The following is a 17118-nucleotide window of genomic DNA, read 5'->3' as shown; positions in this document are numbered from 1 at the left end:
AGACCTCATATGAGGAAATTATGGATAGAATTAAGGCTCTAAAGCTAGCTAATTCTTTTATCACTGACGCCACTTTCCAAATAGCTAAGTTAGCGGCGAAAAATTCAGGTTTCGCCATTTTGGCGCGCAGGACGCTATGGCTAAAGTCCTGGTCGGCCGATGTGTCGTCTAAATCCAAGCTTTTGAACATTCCTTTCAAAGGAAAGACCCTCTTCGGGCCTGAATTGAAAGAGATTATTTCAGATATCACCGGGGAAAAGGCCATGCTCTCCCTCAGGACAAGCCCTTTAAGACAAAGAACAAAGCTAATTTTCTTTCCTTTCGAAATTTCAGGAACGGCCCCGCTTCATCCTCTCCCCCTGCAAAGCAAGAGGGTGACGCTTCACAGCCCAGGGCAACCTGGAAACCTTACCAGGGCTGGAATAAGGGTAAACAGACCAAAAAGCCTGCAGCTGCCACCAAGACAGCATGAAGGGGTAGCCCCCGATCCGGGACCGGGTCTAGTAGGGGGCAGACTCTGTCTCTTCGCTCAGGCCTGGGCAAGAGATGTACACGATCCTTGGGCATTAGAGATTGTAGCCCAGGGATACCTTCTAGAATTCAAGGACTCTCCTCCAAGGGAAGGTTCCACATTTCTCGTCTGTCTACAGATCAGACAAAGAAAGAGGCGTTTTTATGCTGTGTAGAAGATCTACATACAATGGGAGTGATCCACCCAGTTCCAATTGCACAACAAGGACTGGGGTTTTACTCAAACCTGTTTGTGGTTCCCAAAAAAGAAGGAACTTTCAGACCAATCCTGGATCTCAAGATTCTAAACAAATTCCTAAAGGTGCTAGGGTCCCTCCTGGCGGTTCTAAGACCGCGGGGCATAGCAGTGGCGCCTTACCTAGAAGACATCTTAATTCAGGCGTCAACTTTCCAAAAAACCAAGTCTCACATGGAGATTGTATTGGCCTTTCTGGGGTCTCACGGGTGGAAGGTGAACATCAAAAAGAGTTCGCTCTCCCCCCTCACAAGAGTTCCATTCCTAGGAACCCTGATAGACTCGGTAGAAATGAAAATATTTCTGACGGAGGTCAGAAAGCTAAAACTCTTAACTACTTGCTGAGCTCTTTATTCCATTCCTCGGCCATCTGTGGCTCAGTGCATCGGACTAATGGTAGCGGCAATGGACATAGTCCCTTTTGCTCGGATACACCTCAGACCACTGCAACTATGCATGCTCAAACAGTGGAATGAGGATTATGCAGATTTGTCTCCTCAAATTCAGTTGGACCAGGAGACCAGAGATTCTCTTCTCTGGTGGTTGTCTCAGGATCACCTGTCTCAGGGAATATGTTTCCGCAGGCCAGAGTGGATCACTGTAACGACCGACGCCAGTCTGTTAGGCTGGGGTGCAGTCTGGGACTCCCTGAAAGTTCAGGGCTTATGGTCTCGGGAAGAAACTCTTCTCCCGATAAGCATTCTGGAACTGAGGGTGATATTCAACGCTCTTCAGGTATGGCCTCAACTAGCTGCGGCAAAATTCATCAGATTTCAGTCGGACAACATCACGACTGTAGCTTACGTCAATCATCAGGGGGGAACAAAGAGTTCCCTAGCGATGACGGAAGTAACCAAAATATTCAGGTGGGCAGAGGATCACTCCTGCCATCTCTCAGCAATTCACATCCCAGGAGTAGACAACTGGGAGGCGGATTTTCTAAGTTGTCAGACTTTTCACTTGGGGGAGTGGGAACTCCACCCGGAGGTATTTGCCCAGCTGACTCAGCTATGGGGCACTCCAGAGTTGGATCTGATGGCGTCCCGTCGGAACACCAACCTTCCTCTCTACGGGTCCAGGTCCCGGGATCCCAAGGCGGTATTGATAGATGCTCTAGCAGCGCCTTGGTTCTTCAATCTGGCTTATGTTTTTCCACTGTTTCCTCTCCTCCCGCGTCTGGTTGCCAGAATCAAGCAGGAGAAGGCTTCGGTGGTTCTGATAGCACCTGCGTGGCCACGCAGGACTTGGTATGCAGACCTAGTGGACATATCATCTGTCCCAACATGGACATTGCCAATAAGGCAGGATCTTCTGATACAGGGTCCGTTCAAGCATCCAAATTTAGTTTCTCTACGTCTGACTGCTTGGAGATTGAACGCTTAATTCTATCAAAGCGTGGGTTCTCTGAGTCAGTTATAGATACTCTGATTCAGGCTAGAAAGCCTGTCACCAGGAAAATCTACCTTAAAATATGGCGAAAATATCTTTGTCGGTGTGAATCCAAGGGTTACTCATGGAGTAAGGTTAGGATTCCCAGGATATTGTCTTTTCTCGAAGAAGGATTGGAGAAAGGATTGTCAGCTAGTTCCTTAAAAAGGACAAATATCTGCTTTGTCTATCCTGTTACACAAGCGTCTGGCAGAGGTACCAGACGTTCAAGCTCAGGCTTTAGTCAGAATCAAGCCTGTCTATAAAACTGTGGCTCCGCCATGGAGTTTGAATCTAGTTCTTTCAGTTCTTCAAGGGGTTCCGTTTGAACCTTTACATTCCATAGACATTAAGTTGTTATTTTGGAAAGTTTTGTTTTTAATAGCTATCTCTTCTGCTCGAAGAGTTTCAGAATTATCTGCCTTACAGTGTGATTCACCTTACCTGGTGTTCCACGCAGATAAGGTAGTTTTGCGTACCAAGCCTGGTTTTCTTCCTAAAGTTGTTTCTAACAAGAATATTAACCAGGAAATAGTTGTTCCTTCTCTGTGTCATAATCCATCTTCGAAGAAGGAACATCTATTACGCAATCTTGTAGTTCGTGCTTTAAAGTTCTATTTACAAGCAACTAAAGATTTCAGACAAACATCTTCCTTGTTTGTTATCTATTCTGGTAAGAGGAGAGGTCAGAAAGCGACTGCTACCTCTCTTTCCTTTTGGCTGAAAAACATCATCCGTTTGGCCTATGAGACTGCTGGCTAGCAGCCTCCTGAAAGAATTACTGCTCATTCTACCAGAGCAGTGGGTTCCACATGGGCTTTCAAAAATGAGGCTTCTGTTGAACAGATTTGTAAGGCAGCGACTTCGTCTTCACTGCATACTTTTGCTAAATTTTGCAAATTCAATACTTTTGCCTCTTCGGAGGATATTTTTGGGAGAAAGGTTTTGCAAGCAGTGGTGCCTTTCGTTTAGGGTACCTGTCTTGTTCCCTCCCTTCATCCGTGTCCTAAAGCTTTGGTATTGGTATCCCACAAGTAAAGGATGAATCCGTGGACTGGATACACCTTGCAAGAGAAAACAGAATTTATGCTTACCTGATAAATTACTTTCTCTTGCGGTGTATCCAGTCCACGGCCCGCCCTGGCATTCAAGTCAGGTAAAAATTTTTTTGTTTAAACTACAGTCACCACTGCACCCTATGGTTTCTCCTTTTTCTTCCTAACCTTTGGTCGAATGACTGGGGGGTGGAGCTAGAGGGGGAGCTATATGGACAGCTTTGCTGTGTGCTCTCTTTGCCACTTCCTGTAGGGAATGAGAATATCCCACAAGTAAAGGATGAATTTGTGGACTGGATACACCGCAAGAGAAAGTAATTCATCAGGTAAGCATAAATTCTGTTTTTGGAGGAGGAGAAGACAAGGGGCGCCAACATAGTGTAAATCAAATATATGTGATGTAAAGAAGTAATTCGCATAAAATCTACTCACAAAAATAGTGGCACCTTGAATGAACTAGGTGCGTTCAGGCAGGCTGACATTCAGGACCAGCAGTCAGTACGCTGGAGGTCTCGCCCAGGAGACCTGTGGTTAAGTAGATGCAAGTAGAGGGAACAGCAGCTGTGGATGAAGGAGAAAACCGGTTCGCCAAAGCAGGAATTCAAACCGCTGTGTTAGTATTCCGAAGTGCTGCTCACACAATCAAATTTGGTTCTCAGGCAAACTGACAGCGTCAGTATAAACGATTGAGCTGGTTGAAAGTCCCACTAGAAAGAAAGGCTGCAAGTAGCAATAATAGAGAAGCAAAAACCGGGTCTGGCTTAAAAACTTAATATTTATTTGCTGAGCCATAATTTAAATTCTGTTTTTGTGTGGTTGTACAACTGTAGTGAACCTGTAAACTATCTTAGTTGGAAAATGTCTATGATCTTTCATCATGGTCTACAAGCACTACTCACGACAAGCTTCTCCCTTACCTTTTGTGTCTACAACTACCACTTATATTGTAAGCTCTGCGAGAAGGCCTCTAGTAATTATTTCCTAGTCTACCTTTCGTAGTCTTGTCTTTATTTATTTATTGTATTCCTGATATAGCACTGAGGTTTATGTTGTTGCATTACAAATAAAGGTAAAATGACATTCTAATTCAACAATATGTTCTACTTCATTAGACTATGTAATTTTAGCAGAACCAACCTCCACATAGAGGTTATACACATAGTTAAAGTATCACTTGGGAGCCGCGATTGTAAAAAGGCACAGCTGCTCAAGCTGCGGAAATTACAGTTGATCCAATCAGCAGTGCTTGTCACATGACCAAGCTGTGCTAGTGGATCAGTGGCAGTTGCTGCTCAAGATCAGGTCCCAAGCTGTACTTTAACTATGTTTTTAACCCTTTTGCTGAGGGAATAAACAGCTCGATCAGCCTTTTTAATGATTTTATCTATCTATTTAAACAATGTTTAAATAGTGCTTTTTCATATACATGATAGATAGATGCCCATTTAATTCCATTCTGTGACATGCTGTAAAAGGTGACAATATGCATTTGGTAATAATAATTTGTTATGCAGACTTTCATGGATATGTTAATCTTATTTCTTATTTTGTTTCTTTATTATTTATATTCACCTTCACATATGATAATCTTCTTTCTTTTTTCTTATCTTCTTATTTAGTCCATATACTTTGATGAGCCAAATACTTCCCGGTCTCAGACTGCTGGTTCTGATGGGCTACCTGACTGGGTATTGGGGGAACTGGAGACCAGCGAAAGGACAGATGACTCCTGGAAAATGTCTCTAAAAGAAGACCCAGCATCTGGGATGTCTCCACCAAAGTAAGTCTGTAATTTAAACTTTGAGTACATAGACCAATGTAGACATGACCGGCCAAGATACCAACACTTGAACCTAGAATCTCTTCTTTAACCAAAACATTTCCTTTTTAATATAGAACTTGTTTAGCACAATGAAGATGCCTTTTAAATTGAGCTTTTTATTCTTTGTTTATAACCAAACATGGTTATGTGTGGATTGAACTCATAAGTATGTGCAATAATAAAATGCTCTAAAGAATAAGGGATATGTTAATCATGGCTCAGGGTCCAAACCCCCCGCACCTTTTTTTTTAAAGGGACAAACTACTTGAAGATTGTTATTGTTTGAAAAAGATAGATAATCCCTTTATTACCCATTCCCCTGGTTTTCTCAACCAACACTGTTCTATTAATATACTTTTCTTTCCTAAGATATGGTAAGTCCTTGGCTTGAGTAATTACTGTTGGGAATATCACTTTGGCCAGCAGGAGGATTCAAAGAGCACCACAGTTAAACTGCTAAGTATCATTCCCTTACAGCCCCCAGTCATTCTCTTTGCCTTCGGTGCATGGAGGAGGTGAAGTTTAGGTGTCTGAAGAAAAATTTTGATTTGATCTACAAGCAAGTTTGGTCAACTTTTTGATTCTGATTCTTCGTCCTGTGAAGAATGCGAATTGGCCCCATTGACTCAGGTCAGTCAGTTATGTTCTTTAGGCCGTCCTAGAGCACCTTGTTCCTCGGGCTTGGGGATTCAAGAGACTGCTGAGCTATCCACCTTGGGGGGGCCCTGCCCTCCGGGAGGCGAGTTCCCTACCACTTCCTAGTGCTGCACATGCGGGTAACCCAAGTTATGTGTTTCCCTCCTCGGAGGGTGGATTGTTCCCCCAGAGGTTGTGGCACGCTTTTGCTTTTACATACTTTTGGCGCTTGTGCTTCTGCAAAGTCCGGATGTTTATTTGCGATTGTGCTCATGCCCGATTGCCCCAGGTCTCTCGGCCTCTGGAGGGCATGTACAGTTCCCTGCGGGTGTACCTGTTCCTGAGTGTTGTGCCTTTTGTTACAGGCGGGCTCACCTTAGTGTTTTACTCAGACACGTTTTTGAGCTGCTTGGGGACCCTATCCTTCTGGGGTATGGGACTCATCAGTCTCCTCCTTCGAATGGCTCACCTCGTTAGACATGGGGTATGAAGTAATCTCCTTTAAGTCTTGTTATCGAGATCCTTCCCAGTTTTGTTGGAAGGAAAGGGTTTCTGTTAGGCTGGCCCTACGGACCTTCTGTTCGTCTTGGGCGTTTACTTTCGGGTTATTTTATTTAATCCAGTTTGGATAAATTTTATTTTCTTTTTCATACTATGTTTCCTGCAGGAACTTAAAAATATCTGGGATCGATACTCGCTTTTTGCTTCTATGGAAGTTGTATGGGACACGTTAGTCCCATGTTTGTCTGTTTTCTCCTCTCTGAGGATTTAGCCAGCTTGACAGTTATGACCCTGGTTGCAGGCTGGTCCTGATAGGGTATAGATCTTCTGTCTCGCGGCCTAGTCAGACACGTGGCGCCTATTATGCCTTGCTGGTCAGGTGGGGGTGCTGAGTGCTCTTAGCTTTATTTTAGTGTTCTTGTTATTTATTTTAAGAGTTTCAGCTAAGCATTCTCAAGAGCACTTATGAGTCCGTGTGGCTCTTGGGATTGTTTCAGTCCTAAATAGCCATGTCTCTGGTGACTGGGTCAGTGGATTTTGCTGCGTCACTCTCTGTTGCTTCCGATACCCTCGGACTCAAGGGACTCTCTTCCATGGTGGATTTCTCAGGAACATCTGTTTCAGGGCACATGCATTCGGAGACCTTCCTGGGTGATCGTGACCACGGATACCAGCCTGCTGGGTTTGGGAGCAGTCTGGAACTCGTTAAAAGCTCAGGGTCTTTGGACTCGGGAGGAGTCTGCTCTTCCCTTCAACATCTTGGAGTTGAGGGTGATTTACAATGCTCTATTGGCGTGGCCTCAGTTGTCCTCAGCCCAGTTTATCAGGTTCCAGTCAGACAACATAACCTCTGTGGCTTACATCAATCACCAGGGAGCATCTCGGAGTTCCTTAGTCATGAAGGAGGTTACTTGGATTCTTCAGTGGGCAGAGACCCACATTCCATCCACATTCCAGAAATAGACAACTGGGAAGCGTATTTTCTGAGCAGACAGACTTTTCATCCCAGGGAGTGGAAACTCCACCCTGAGATGTTTTTCAGCTTAGTCCTCACATGGGGGTTGCCGGAGTTAGATCTGATCACGTCCTGTCAGAACGCCATGCTTCCAAGGGACAGTTCAAGGTCAAGAGATCCGCAGGCATACCTGTTTCCTCCGTTTGCTCTCCTTCCACGAGTCATTGCTCGTATCAAACAGGAGAGGGCGTAGGTGATTCTAATAGCCCCTGCGTGGCCTCGCAGGGTCTGGTTTGAAGACCTAGTGGAGATATCATCTCTACCACCTTGGAGACTACCTCTGAGGAAGGACCTCCTGATTCAGGGTACCTTCCTTCATCCAAATCTCGTTTTTCTGAAGATGACTGGTTGGAGATTGAATGCTTAATTCTGTCTAAGTGTGGTTTAAAAAAAATATCTGAGTCGGTCATTGAGACCATGATTCAGGCTCGCAAGCCTGTTACTAGAAAGATTTACCAAGAGATATGTCATAAATATCTTTATTGGTGTGAATCCAAGGGATACTCTTGGAGTAGAATTAGAATTCCCAGAATTTTATCTTTTCTTCAGGAAGGCCTGGAGAAGGGATTGTCAGTGAGTACCGCGAAGGGTCAGATTTCTGCTTTATCAGTTTTACTACATAAACGTTTGATGGATGTGCCAGATGTGCAATCTTTCAAAATCAGGCCTGTCTTTAAGTCTGTTGCTCCTCCTTGGAGCCTTAACCTTGTTCTTAAAGTTTTACAGCTGGCTCTGTTTGAGCCGTTGCATTCCATAGACATTAAGTTGTTATCTTGGAAGGATTTGTTTCTTGTTGCTATCTCTTCTGCTCAAAGAGTCTCGGAACTCTCAGCTCTGCAGTTTGATTCCCCATATCATATTTTTCATGCCGATAAGGCGGTTTTTCATACTAAGTTAGGTTTCCTTCCTAAGGTTGTTTCTAATAGAAATATCAATCAGGAAATTGTTGTTCCCTCTCTGTGTCCTAATCCTCCTCCTTCCAAAGAACGTTTGTTACACAATTTGGATGTTGTACGTGCTCTTAAATTCTACTTACAGGCTTTCAAAAATGAAGCTTCTATGGAGCAAATTTGCAAGGCTGCAACTTGGTCTTCTCTACATACTTTTTCCAAATTTTCCAAATTTGATAATTTTGCCTTGGCTGAGGCTTCTTTTGGGAGAAAGGTTCTTCAAGCAGTGGTGCCTTCTGTTTAGGACTGCCTGTCTTGTCTCTCCCTATTTATCTGTGTCCTCTAGCTTGGGTATTGGTTCCCAACAGTAATTACTCAAGCCGTGGACTCACCATATCTTAGGAAAGAAAAACAAAATTTATGCTTACCTGATAAATTTCTTTCTTTATGGATATGGTGAGTCCATGGCCCCACCCTTTATTTTAAGACAGCTGTTCTTTTGACTATAACCTCAGGCACCTCTACACCTTGTGTCACCTTGTGTTACTCCTTTTCTTTTTTATGACACTATGAGTCCATGGATATTAATTACTAATGGGATATTCACCTCCTGGTCAGCTGGAGGCGGCAAAGAGCACCACAGCAGAGCTATTGAATAGCTCCTCCCTTCCCTCCCAGTACAGTCATTCTCTTTGCCTACGTTAGTGATAGGAAGTGGTAAAGTGAGGTGTTAGTATAGATTCTTCAATCAAGAGTTTATTTTTTTTAAAGTAGTACTAGATTGTGCTGCTTTGTTCTAGGGTGTAGCCATAGTCCATATCAGTCTCTTCAGTAGAGCAATGGGAACTTGTGGGACATAATTCTCACTGTGTCTTCCATACATTGATGCCGCCCTAACCCTGATAGCCTAAGTAAGATAACTCAGGCTTTGGGGCCTATCTATCAAGCTCGGAAATGCTGAATACGGAGAGCGTATTGCTCTCCGTATTCAGCGAGGTCTGGCGCGGTCTAGCAGACCTGATCAGTATTTCAGTATTTTAGCTTGAACATCTCCATTAATTACTTTGGGAGGCTTTAGCTACCCTGGGCGACTCCGACACTACCGATGTAGTCTATTATAGTACGTCCAGTAAATTATAAGGAATGGGAGAGACCTAATCCCCTATATTTAAAAAGATTTTTCCCATAGCTAAGGAGGCTGGGCAGACATTCCCTAGGGTGGAAGGAGTAGTTTCCAGCTTAGCTAAGACATCTTCTATACCCTTAGAGGATAGTTGTGTTTTCAAAAGCCCTATGGACAAAAATTAGTAAAGGGATGTACACCAGGGCTTACAATGGCAACCAGCTGTGTACTATGCTACCGTCACTAGTGCAACGGCATATTGGTTTGATGCATTGTCTGATGCTACTAAGAAAGTAAGAAACTCCCCTGGATAATATCCAGGATAGGATAAGAGCTTTCAAATTGGCTAATTCCTTTATTTTTAATTCTTCCCTTAAAGTTTTCAAACTGGGAGCATAGATTTCAGGTTTCTCTGTTACAGCTTACAGAGCCCTATGGTTAGAGCCTTGTTCTACGGATGTATGCTCTAAGTCTAAGCTTTTAGTGACTCCTTACAAGGGGAAGACCTTGTTGGGACCTAGCTTGACGGAAATAATCTTTTGAAATAAAAAAAAATAAAAAAACTCAATCCAAAAAGCCTGTTGTCAGAGAAGATTAGCATAGCCCCTGCGCAAGGATGACACGCAAATTCGTGAAGCGTTCCATATTTTTTAATCAAGGAACAGCATGAAGGGCACGCCCCCCGATCCGGGAACGGATCTTGTAGGGGGCAGACTTTCCTTCTTCGTTCAGGCCTGGATTTGAGATGTTCAGGATCCCTGGGTAATAGAAATTGTGTTCCAGGGACACATCTTAGAGTTTGAGTTTTCTTCCCAGGGTCAGGTTTCTATTTACTAGATTATCTGCAAAAATAGAGGCGTTCTTACACTGTGTAAGAGACCTCTCAGTCGTGGAAGTGATTGTTCCTGTCCCAATACAGGAAAAGGGTCTGGATTTTTATTCCAATCTGTTCATGGTTCCCAAAAAAGAGGGAACCTTCAGACCAATTTTAGATCTCAAGAGTCTAAACAAATTTCTCTGAGTACCTTCCTTTAAGATGGAAACTATTCATTCCATTCTTCCTTTGATTCAAGAAGGTCAATTTATGACAATAGTGGATTTAAAGGGACACTGAACCCAAAAATTTTCTTTTGTGATTCAGATAGAGCATGCAATTTTAAGCAACTTTCTAATTTACTCCTATTATCAATGTTTCTTCGTTCTCTTGCTATCTTTATATAAAAAAGAAGGCATCTAAGCTTTTTTTCTTGGTTCAGGACTCTGGACAGCAGTTTTTGATTGGTGGATGAATTTATCCACCAATCAGCAAGGACAACCTAGGTTGTTCACCAAAAATGGTCCGACATCTAAACTTACACTCTTGCATTTCAAATAAAGATACCAAGAGAATAAGGAACATTTGATAATAGGAGTAAATTACAAAGTTGCTTAAAATGTTATGCTCTATCGGAATCACAAAAGAAAAAAATTGGGTTCAGTGTCCCTTTAACCCCTTAATGACTGAGGACGTGCAGGGTACGTCCTCAGAAAAAAGGCAGTTAATGCCTGAGAACGTACCCTGCACGTCCTCAGTCTGGAAAGCAGCTGGAAGCGATCCTGCTCGCTTCCAGCTGCTTTCCGGTTATTGCAGTGATGCCTCGATATCGAGGCATCCTGCAATAACATTTTTAAGCCATCCGGTGCAGAGAGAGCCACTCTGTGGCCCTCTCTGCACCGGAGATTGTTTGCTTACCGCGTTGGTGGGTGGGAGGCTGGTGGGAGGCGGGTGGTGGCCATCGATGGCCTTGGCGACGTGCAGGAGGGGCGGGATCGTGGGCGTGGGCGGTCGGGGGCGCGCACTGGCGCGCGCACGGAAGGGCGGGGGCGGGCGCGTGCACGGGGAGGGAGCGGGTGGGAACCGCTACACTACAGAATAAAGTAAAAAAAAAAAGCATACAAAAGGGAATAAAAGTTTTTTTATTTATTAATCAATTAAGGTGTTGGGGTTTGTCTGTTAGGGGGGGTGAATCTACACTACAGAATTTCTATTTTTGTTTTAAAAAAACACGTTTTTTTCTTGAAACTGGGTACTGGCAGACAGCTGCCAGTACCCAAGATGGCCCCCAATAATGCAGAGGGGGAGGGTAAGAGAGCTGTTTTGGGGGTGGATCAGGGAGGTTGGGGGCTAAGGGGGGATTCTACAAAGCAGCATATGTAAATATGCTAAAAAAAAAAAAGAACAAATTAAAAAAACCTTTTATTTTAGTACTGGCAGACTTTCTGCCAGTACTTAAGATGGCGGGGACAATTGTGGGGTGGGGGAGGGAAGGGAGCTGTTTGGGAGGGATCAGGGGGTCTGATGTGTCAGGTGGGAGGCTGATCTCTACACTAAAGCTAAAATTAACCCTGCAAGCTCCCTACAAACTACCTAATTAACCCCTTCACTGCTAGCCATAATATACGTGTGATGCGCAGCAGCATTTAGCGGCCTTCTAATTACCAAAAAGCAACGCCGAAGTCATATATGTCTGCTATTTCTGAACAAAGGGGATCCCAGAAAAGCATTTACAACCATTTGTGCCATAATTGCATAAGCTGTTTGTAAATAATTTCAGTGAGAAACCTAAAATTGTGAAAAATTTTACGTTTTTTTAAATTTGATCGCATATGGTGGTGAAATGGTGGCATGAAATATACCAAAATGGGCCTAGATCAATACTTGGGGTTATCTACTACACTACACTAAAGCTAAAATTAACCATACAAGCTCCCTACATGCTCCCTAATTAACCCCTTCACTGCTGGGCATAAAACACGTGTGGTGCGCAGTGGCATTTAGCAGCCTTTTAATTACCAAAAAGCAACGCCAAAGCCATATATGTCTGCTATTTATGAACAAAGGGGATCCCAGAGAAGAATTTACAACCATTTATGCCATAATTGCACAAGTTGTTTGTAAATAATTTCAGTGAGAAACCTAAAGTTTGTGAAAAAATTTGTGAAAAAGTGAACAATTTTTTTTATTTGATCGCATTTGGCGGTGAAATGGTGGCATGAAATATACCAAAATGGGCCTAGATCAATACTTTGGGATGTCTTCTAAAAAAAAATATATACATGTCAATGGATATTCAGGGATTCCTGAAAGATATCAGTGTCCCAATGTAACTAGCACTCATTTTGAAAAAAAGTGGTTTGGAAATAGCAAAGTGCTACTTGTATTTATGGACCTATAACTTGCAAAAAAAGCAAAGAACATATAAACATTGGGTATTTCTAAACTCAGAACAAAATTTAGAAACTATTTAGCATGGGATTTTTTTGGTGGTTGTAGATGTGTAACAGATTTTGGGGGTCAAAGTTAGAAAAAGTGTGTTTTTTTCCATTTTTTCCTCATATTTTATAAAAAAAATTAGAGTAAATTATAAGATATGATAAAAATAATGGTATCTTTAGAAAGCCCATTTAATGGCGAGAAAAACGGTATATAATATGTGTGGGTACAGTAAATGAGTAAGAGGAAAATTACAGCTAAACACAAACACCGCAAAAATGTAAAAATAGCCTTGGTCCCAAACGGACAGAAAATGGAAAAGTGCTGCGGTCATTAAGGGGTTAAAGGACACGTATCTGCATGTTCCCATTCACAAGAATCGTCACAAATTCCTAAGGTTTGCCTTTCTGGACAAACTCTTCCAGTTCGTGGCTCTTCCTTTCGGTCTTGTCACAGCGCCATCCTTGCAACAAACAAGATTCCACACGGACATGGTGTTATCCTTCATACAATCTCACGGGTGGAAGGTAAATTTGGAAAAGAGTTCCTTAGTCCCAAATACAAGGGTAACTTTCTTGGGAACCATAATAGATTCCCTACCTATGAGGATTTTTCTGACAGAAGTCAGGAAATCAAAGGTTATTGATACTTGCCTAGTCCTTCAGTCCACTCCTCGGCCGGCAGGGGCCCAGTGCATGGAGGTAATCGGGCTGATGGTGACGGCAATGGACATCATCCCGTTTGCTCGGTTCCACCTCAGACCTCTGCAGTTAAGCATGCTCGAGCAATGGAACGGAGATTATACGGATTTGTCTCCTAGAACATTACTGGAGCAGGAGACAAGGGATTCTCTTCAATGGCGGTTGTCTCTGGCTCATCTCTCCCAGGGAACCAGCCTTCGCAGACCATCTTGGGTGATTGTGACAACAGACGCCAGCCTTCTAGTGTGGGGAGCAATCTGGGGCTCCCTAAGGGCTCAGGGGGTTTAGACTCAGTTAGAGTCGGTTCTTCTTATATTCATTCTGGAGCTGAGAGTGACCTAAGTGCTCTTCTGGCCTGGCCTCAGTTTGCCTCGGTCCAGTTTATCAGGTTCCAGTCGGACAACATAACGTCAGTGGCTTACATCAATCATCAGGGAGGAACGAGGAGTTCCTTAACGATGGCAGAGGTATCCAAAATAGCTCAGTGGGCTGAGACCCATTCTGGCTGCCTGTCGGTGATCCACATGCCAGGGATGGACAACTGGGAGGCGGATTTCCTTAGCAGGCAGGCCTTTTCTTCCGGGGAGTGGGATCTCCATCCGGAAGTGTTCTCCTGCTATTTCCTCTGTTTGCTCTTCTCCTCGGGTCAGTGCTCGGATCAAGCAGGAGAGGGCATCAGTGATCTTCTTTGCACCAGTTTGGCCTCGCAGGATTGCAGATCTGGTGGATATGTCATCTCTGCCACCTTGGAGACTTCCGTTGAGGAAGGACCTTCTGATTCAAGGGCCTTTCCTTCTTACAAATCTAGTTTCTCTGATACTGACTGCTTGGAGATTGAATGCTTAATTTTATCCAAGTGGGGGGGGGAGGGTTTTTTACTCGGTCATAGAGAACATGATTCAGGCTCGTAAGCCTGTATCTAGAAGGATTTACCGTAAGATTTGAAGTAAAAATCTCTATTGGTGTGAATCCAAGGGTTACTCATAGAGTAGAGTTGGGATCCCTAGAATGTTGTCTTTTCTCCAAGAAGGTTTGGAGAAAGGTTTATCAGCAAGTTCCCTAAAGGGTCAAATCTCAGCATTATCTATTTTGTTACACAAACGTCGGGCGGATGTCCCAGATGTACAATCATTTTGTCAGGCCTTGGTCAGGATCAGGCCTGTGTTCAAACCAGTTACTCCTCCATGGAGTCTTAATTTAGTTCTCAAAGTTCTTCAAGGGGCTCCGTTTGAGCCTATGCTTTCCTTAGATATTAAGTTGTTATCTTGGAAAGTTTTATTTCTTGTTGTTTTTTCTTCTACTCGTAGAGTGTCAGAGCTCTCGGCGTTGCAGTAGGAGTCTCCTTATCTTATTTTCCACTCAGATAGGGTAGTTTTACGTACTAAATTAGGATTTCTTCCTAACGTTGTTTCTGATCGGAACATTAATCAGGAGATTGATGTTCCTTCTTGGTGTCCTAATCCTTCTTCTCAGAAGGAATGACTTTGCACAATTTGGACGTGGTCCGTGCTCTAAAGTTTTACCTGCAGGCGACTGAGGACTTTCGTCTGTCTTCTTCTTTGTTGGTGGTTTTCTCAGGAAAACGTAAGGGACAGAAAGCTACGGCTACTTCTCTTTCTTTTTGGCTGAAGAGTATCATCCGTTTTGCATATGAGACTGCTGGGCAGCAACCTCCTGAGAGGGTTACGGCTCATTCCAGGGCTGTTGCTTCCTCATGGACATTCCAAAATAAAGCCTCTGGGGAACAGATTTGCAAGGCTGCAACTTGGTTTTTTTCTTCACTCTTTTTCAAAGTTTTTCAAATTTGCCACTTTTGCCTCGGCTGAGGCCGCTTTTGGGAGATAGGTTCTTCAAGCAGTGGTGCCTTCCGTTTAGGTTCCCTGTTTTGTCCCCCCCCCGTATCATCTGTGTACTCTAGCTTGGATATTGAATCCCATTAGTAATTAAGATGATCCGTGCACTCATCGTGTCATAAAAAAGAATAGAAAATTTATGCTTACCTGATAAATTTATTTCTTTTTTGTCACGATGAGTCCACGGCCCGCCCTGTTTTTATAAGACAGGTTGTGGGTTATTGTAAACTTCAGACAGCTCTGCACCTTGGCTTTTCCTTTCTTTCCTTAACTTCGGTTGAATGACTGGAGTGGGAGGGAAGGGAGGAGCTATTTAAGAGCTCTGCTGTGGAGCTCTTTGCTCCCTCCTGCTGACCAGGAGGTGAATATCCCATTAGTAATTAAGATGATCCGTGGATTCATCGTGTAAAAAAAGAAATACATTTATCAGGTAAGCATAAATTGTCTTTTTCTCCATTTCCCTTTGATCGAATGACTGGGGGTTGTGGGTAAGGGAGTGATACTTAGCAGTTTAACTGTTGTGCTCTTTGCCTCCTCCTGCTGGCCAGTAGGGATATTCCCATCAGTAATTACTCAAGCCGTGGACTCACCATATCCTGAAATAAATACATTTATCAGGTAAGCATAAATTTTGTTTTTTACCTTTATGATTACCTGTATCTTTTTCCCTGCAGACTGCCCCTTATCTCAGTGCTTTTTACAATTTTCCATTTTAGCCAATCGGTGCTGGTTCTTGCATAACCATTATCATTCTTCTCGGGAGTGAGCACAGTGTTATCTACATGGCACACATGAACTAGCACTGTTTAGCTGTTGCACAAGATTTAAAAAGCACTGAGATGCGTGTCCGCCTGCTGGTGCTTAGAAACAGGACATTTTTTAAAGTATATAAATAAAATTAATATAACAAAGCTGGAGAATAGATAGTAAAGGCGTTATCTATCTATTTAAACAATAAAAAAGTAGGCTCCCCCATTAAAATGTGTTTTATTTTCTTAGTTTAGAAGTGAATGCAAATTTTAATGCTAAAGTGTCCGTTTTTTAAAAATTCGATTAAAAACAGGGGCACTTTAATTAATCAAAATTTACATTTCACTCGTGTTGTGAAAATACTTGCCTTTTAATCTCGACAGTAGCTCCAGCTTCTCCTGGTCTATGCAAGCCTCTTCCTACGTCAGAAATGACGGATCGGTTATCCTCCAATCACGGTTTCCCCCCCCGGGGGAATCAGTGTCTGATTCAACACTGTGATTGGAGGAACCCGGATTTCTCATTTTAGACCCAGGAAGAGGCTTTGCGACGGGCGGAGGAAGCGATGCAGCGGCTGTCAAGATTAAAAGGTAAGTATCTTCACAACACGAGTGAAATGTAAATTTTGATGAATTAAAGTGCCCCTGTTTTTTAACAAATTTTTAAAAACCGGGCACTTTATCATCAAAATTTACATTCACTTTAAGTATTATATTATACTCTCTGTGTTTCAATATGTGTTTTAAAAAAACATCCTCGGCACCTATCCTTAGCCTTACCTTTTTTAGCCCCCTATTTTTGAAGATTTTTGTTTGAAATGTTTGATTTTAAAAAGTTAATTGTGATATGTTTTCTATGTACTTCTTTAAACTGCAATGAAGAACATTTCTCTAAAATTTATTTTATCATTTTAAATTGTTGAAAAAAATCAACAGAAAATATTTTGTGAAAGGGGATTTCTATAAAGTTCACTTTTCAGTGCTATGTGCAGAACATTGGAATGTGAAATATTTACAGTAAATACACACTAACACTTTAAAATATGAATATTGCATAAATATGATTTTCATGTTTTCATCTTCTTGACTGCAAAGGGCTCCAATGCACTTTCATATACTGTATGTGTGTGTGTGTGTGTGTGTGTATATATATATATATATATATATATATATATATATATAGTCTATTCCAATCATGGACTTCACTCACTGGATTTTAGATATAAACTTAATTTATTAATACATTATTGTGACGTTTCGAGGTACGCAGACCCCTTCCTCAGACAATAGTACAAGTGAACACAGTGCAATATAAAGGAGCTAAGC

The 17118-nt window shown here is 42.6% G+C and overlaps 1 protein-coding gene and 1 pseudogene across 1 annotated transcript in view; both read left to right on the top strand.

The window, feature by feature from the left end:
• Window positions 1-17118, top strand: part of CEP112 (centrosomal protein 112) — a 1492843-nt gene that overhangs the window by 45072 nt on the left and 1430653 nt on the right. Inside the window, exon 4 of the mRNA XM_053707805.1 lies at window positions 4869-5029. Within this exon, the coding sequence (XP_053563780.1) occupies window positions 4869-5029 (161 nt within the window). The remainder of the gene's footprint in view (window positions 1-4868; window positions 5030-17118) is intronic.
• On the top strand, window positions 9821-9887 carry LOC128646404 (uncharacterized; annotated as a pseudogene).

This window comes from Bombina bombina, chromosome 1 (genome assembly GCF_027579735.1).
Source record: "Bombina bombina isolate aBomBom1 chromosome 1, aBomBom1.pri, whole genome shotgun sequence".
In the NCBI taxonomy this organism is placed as follows: Eukaryota; Metazoa; Chordata; class Amphibia; order Anura; family Bombinatoridae; genus Bombina; species Bombina bombina.
The sequence above is the reverse complement of the archived record's forward strand: the minus strand, read 5'-3'. Positions and strand labels throughout refer to the sequence as shown.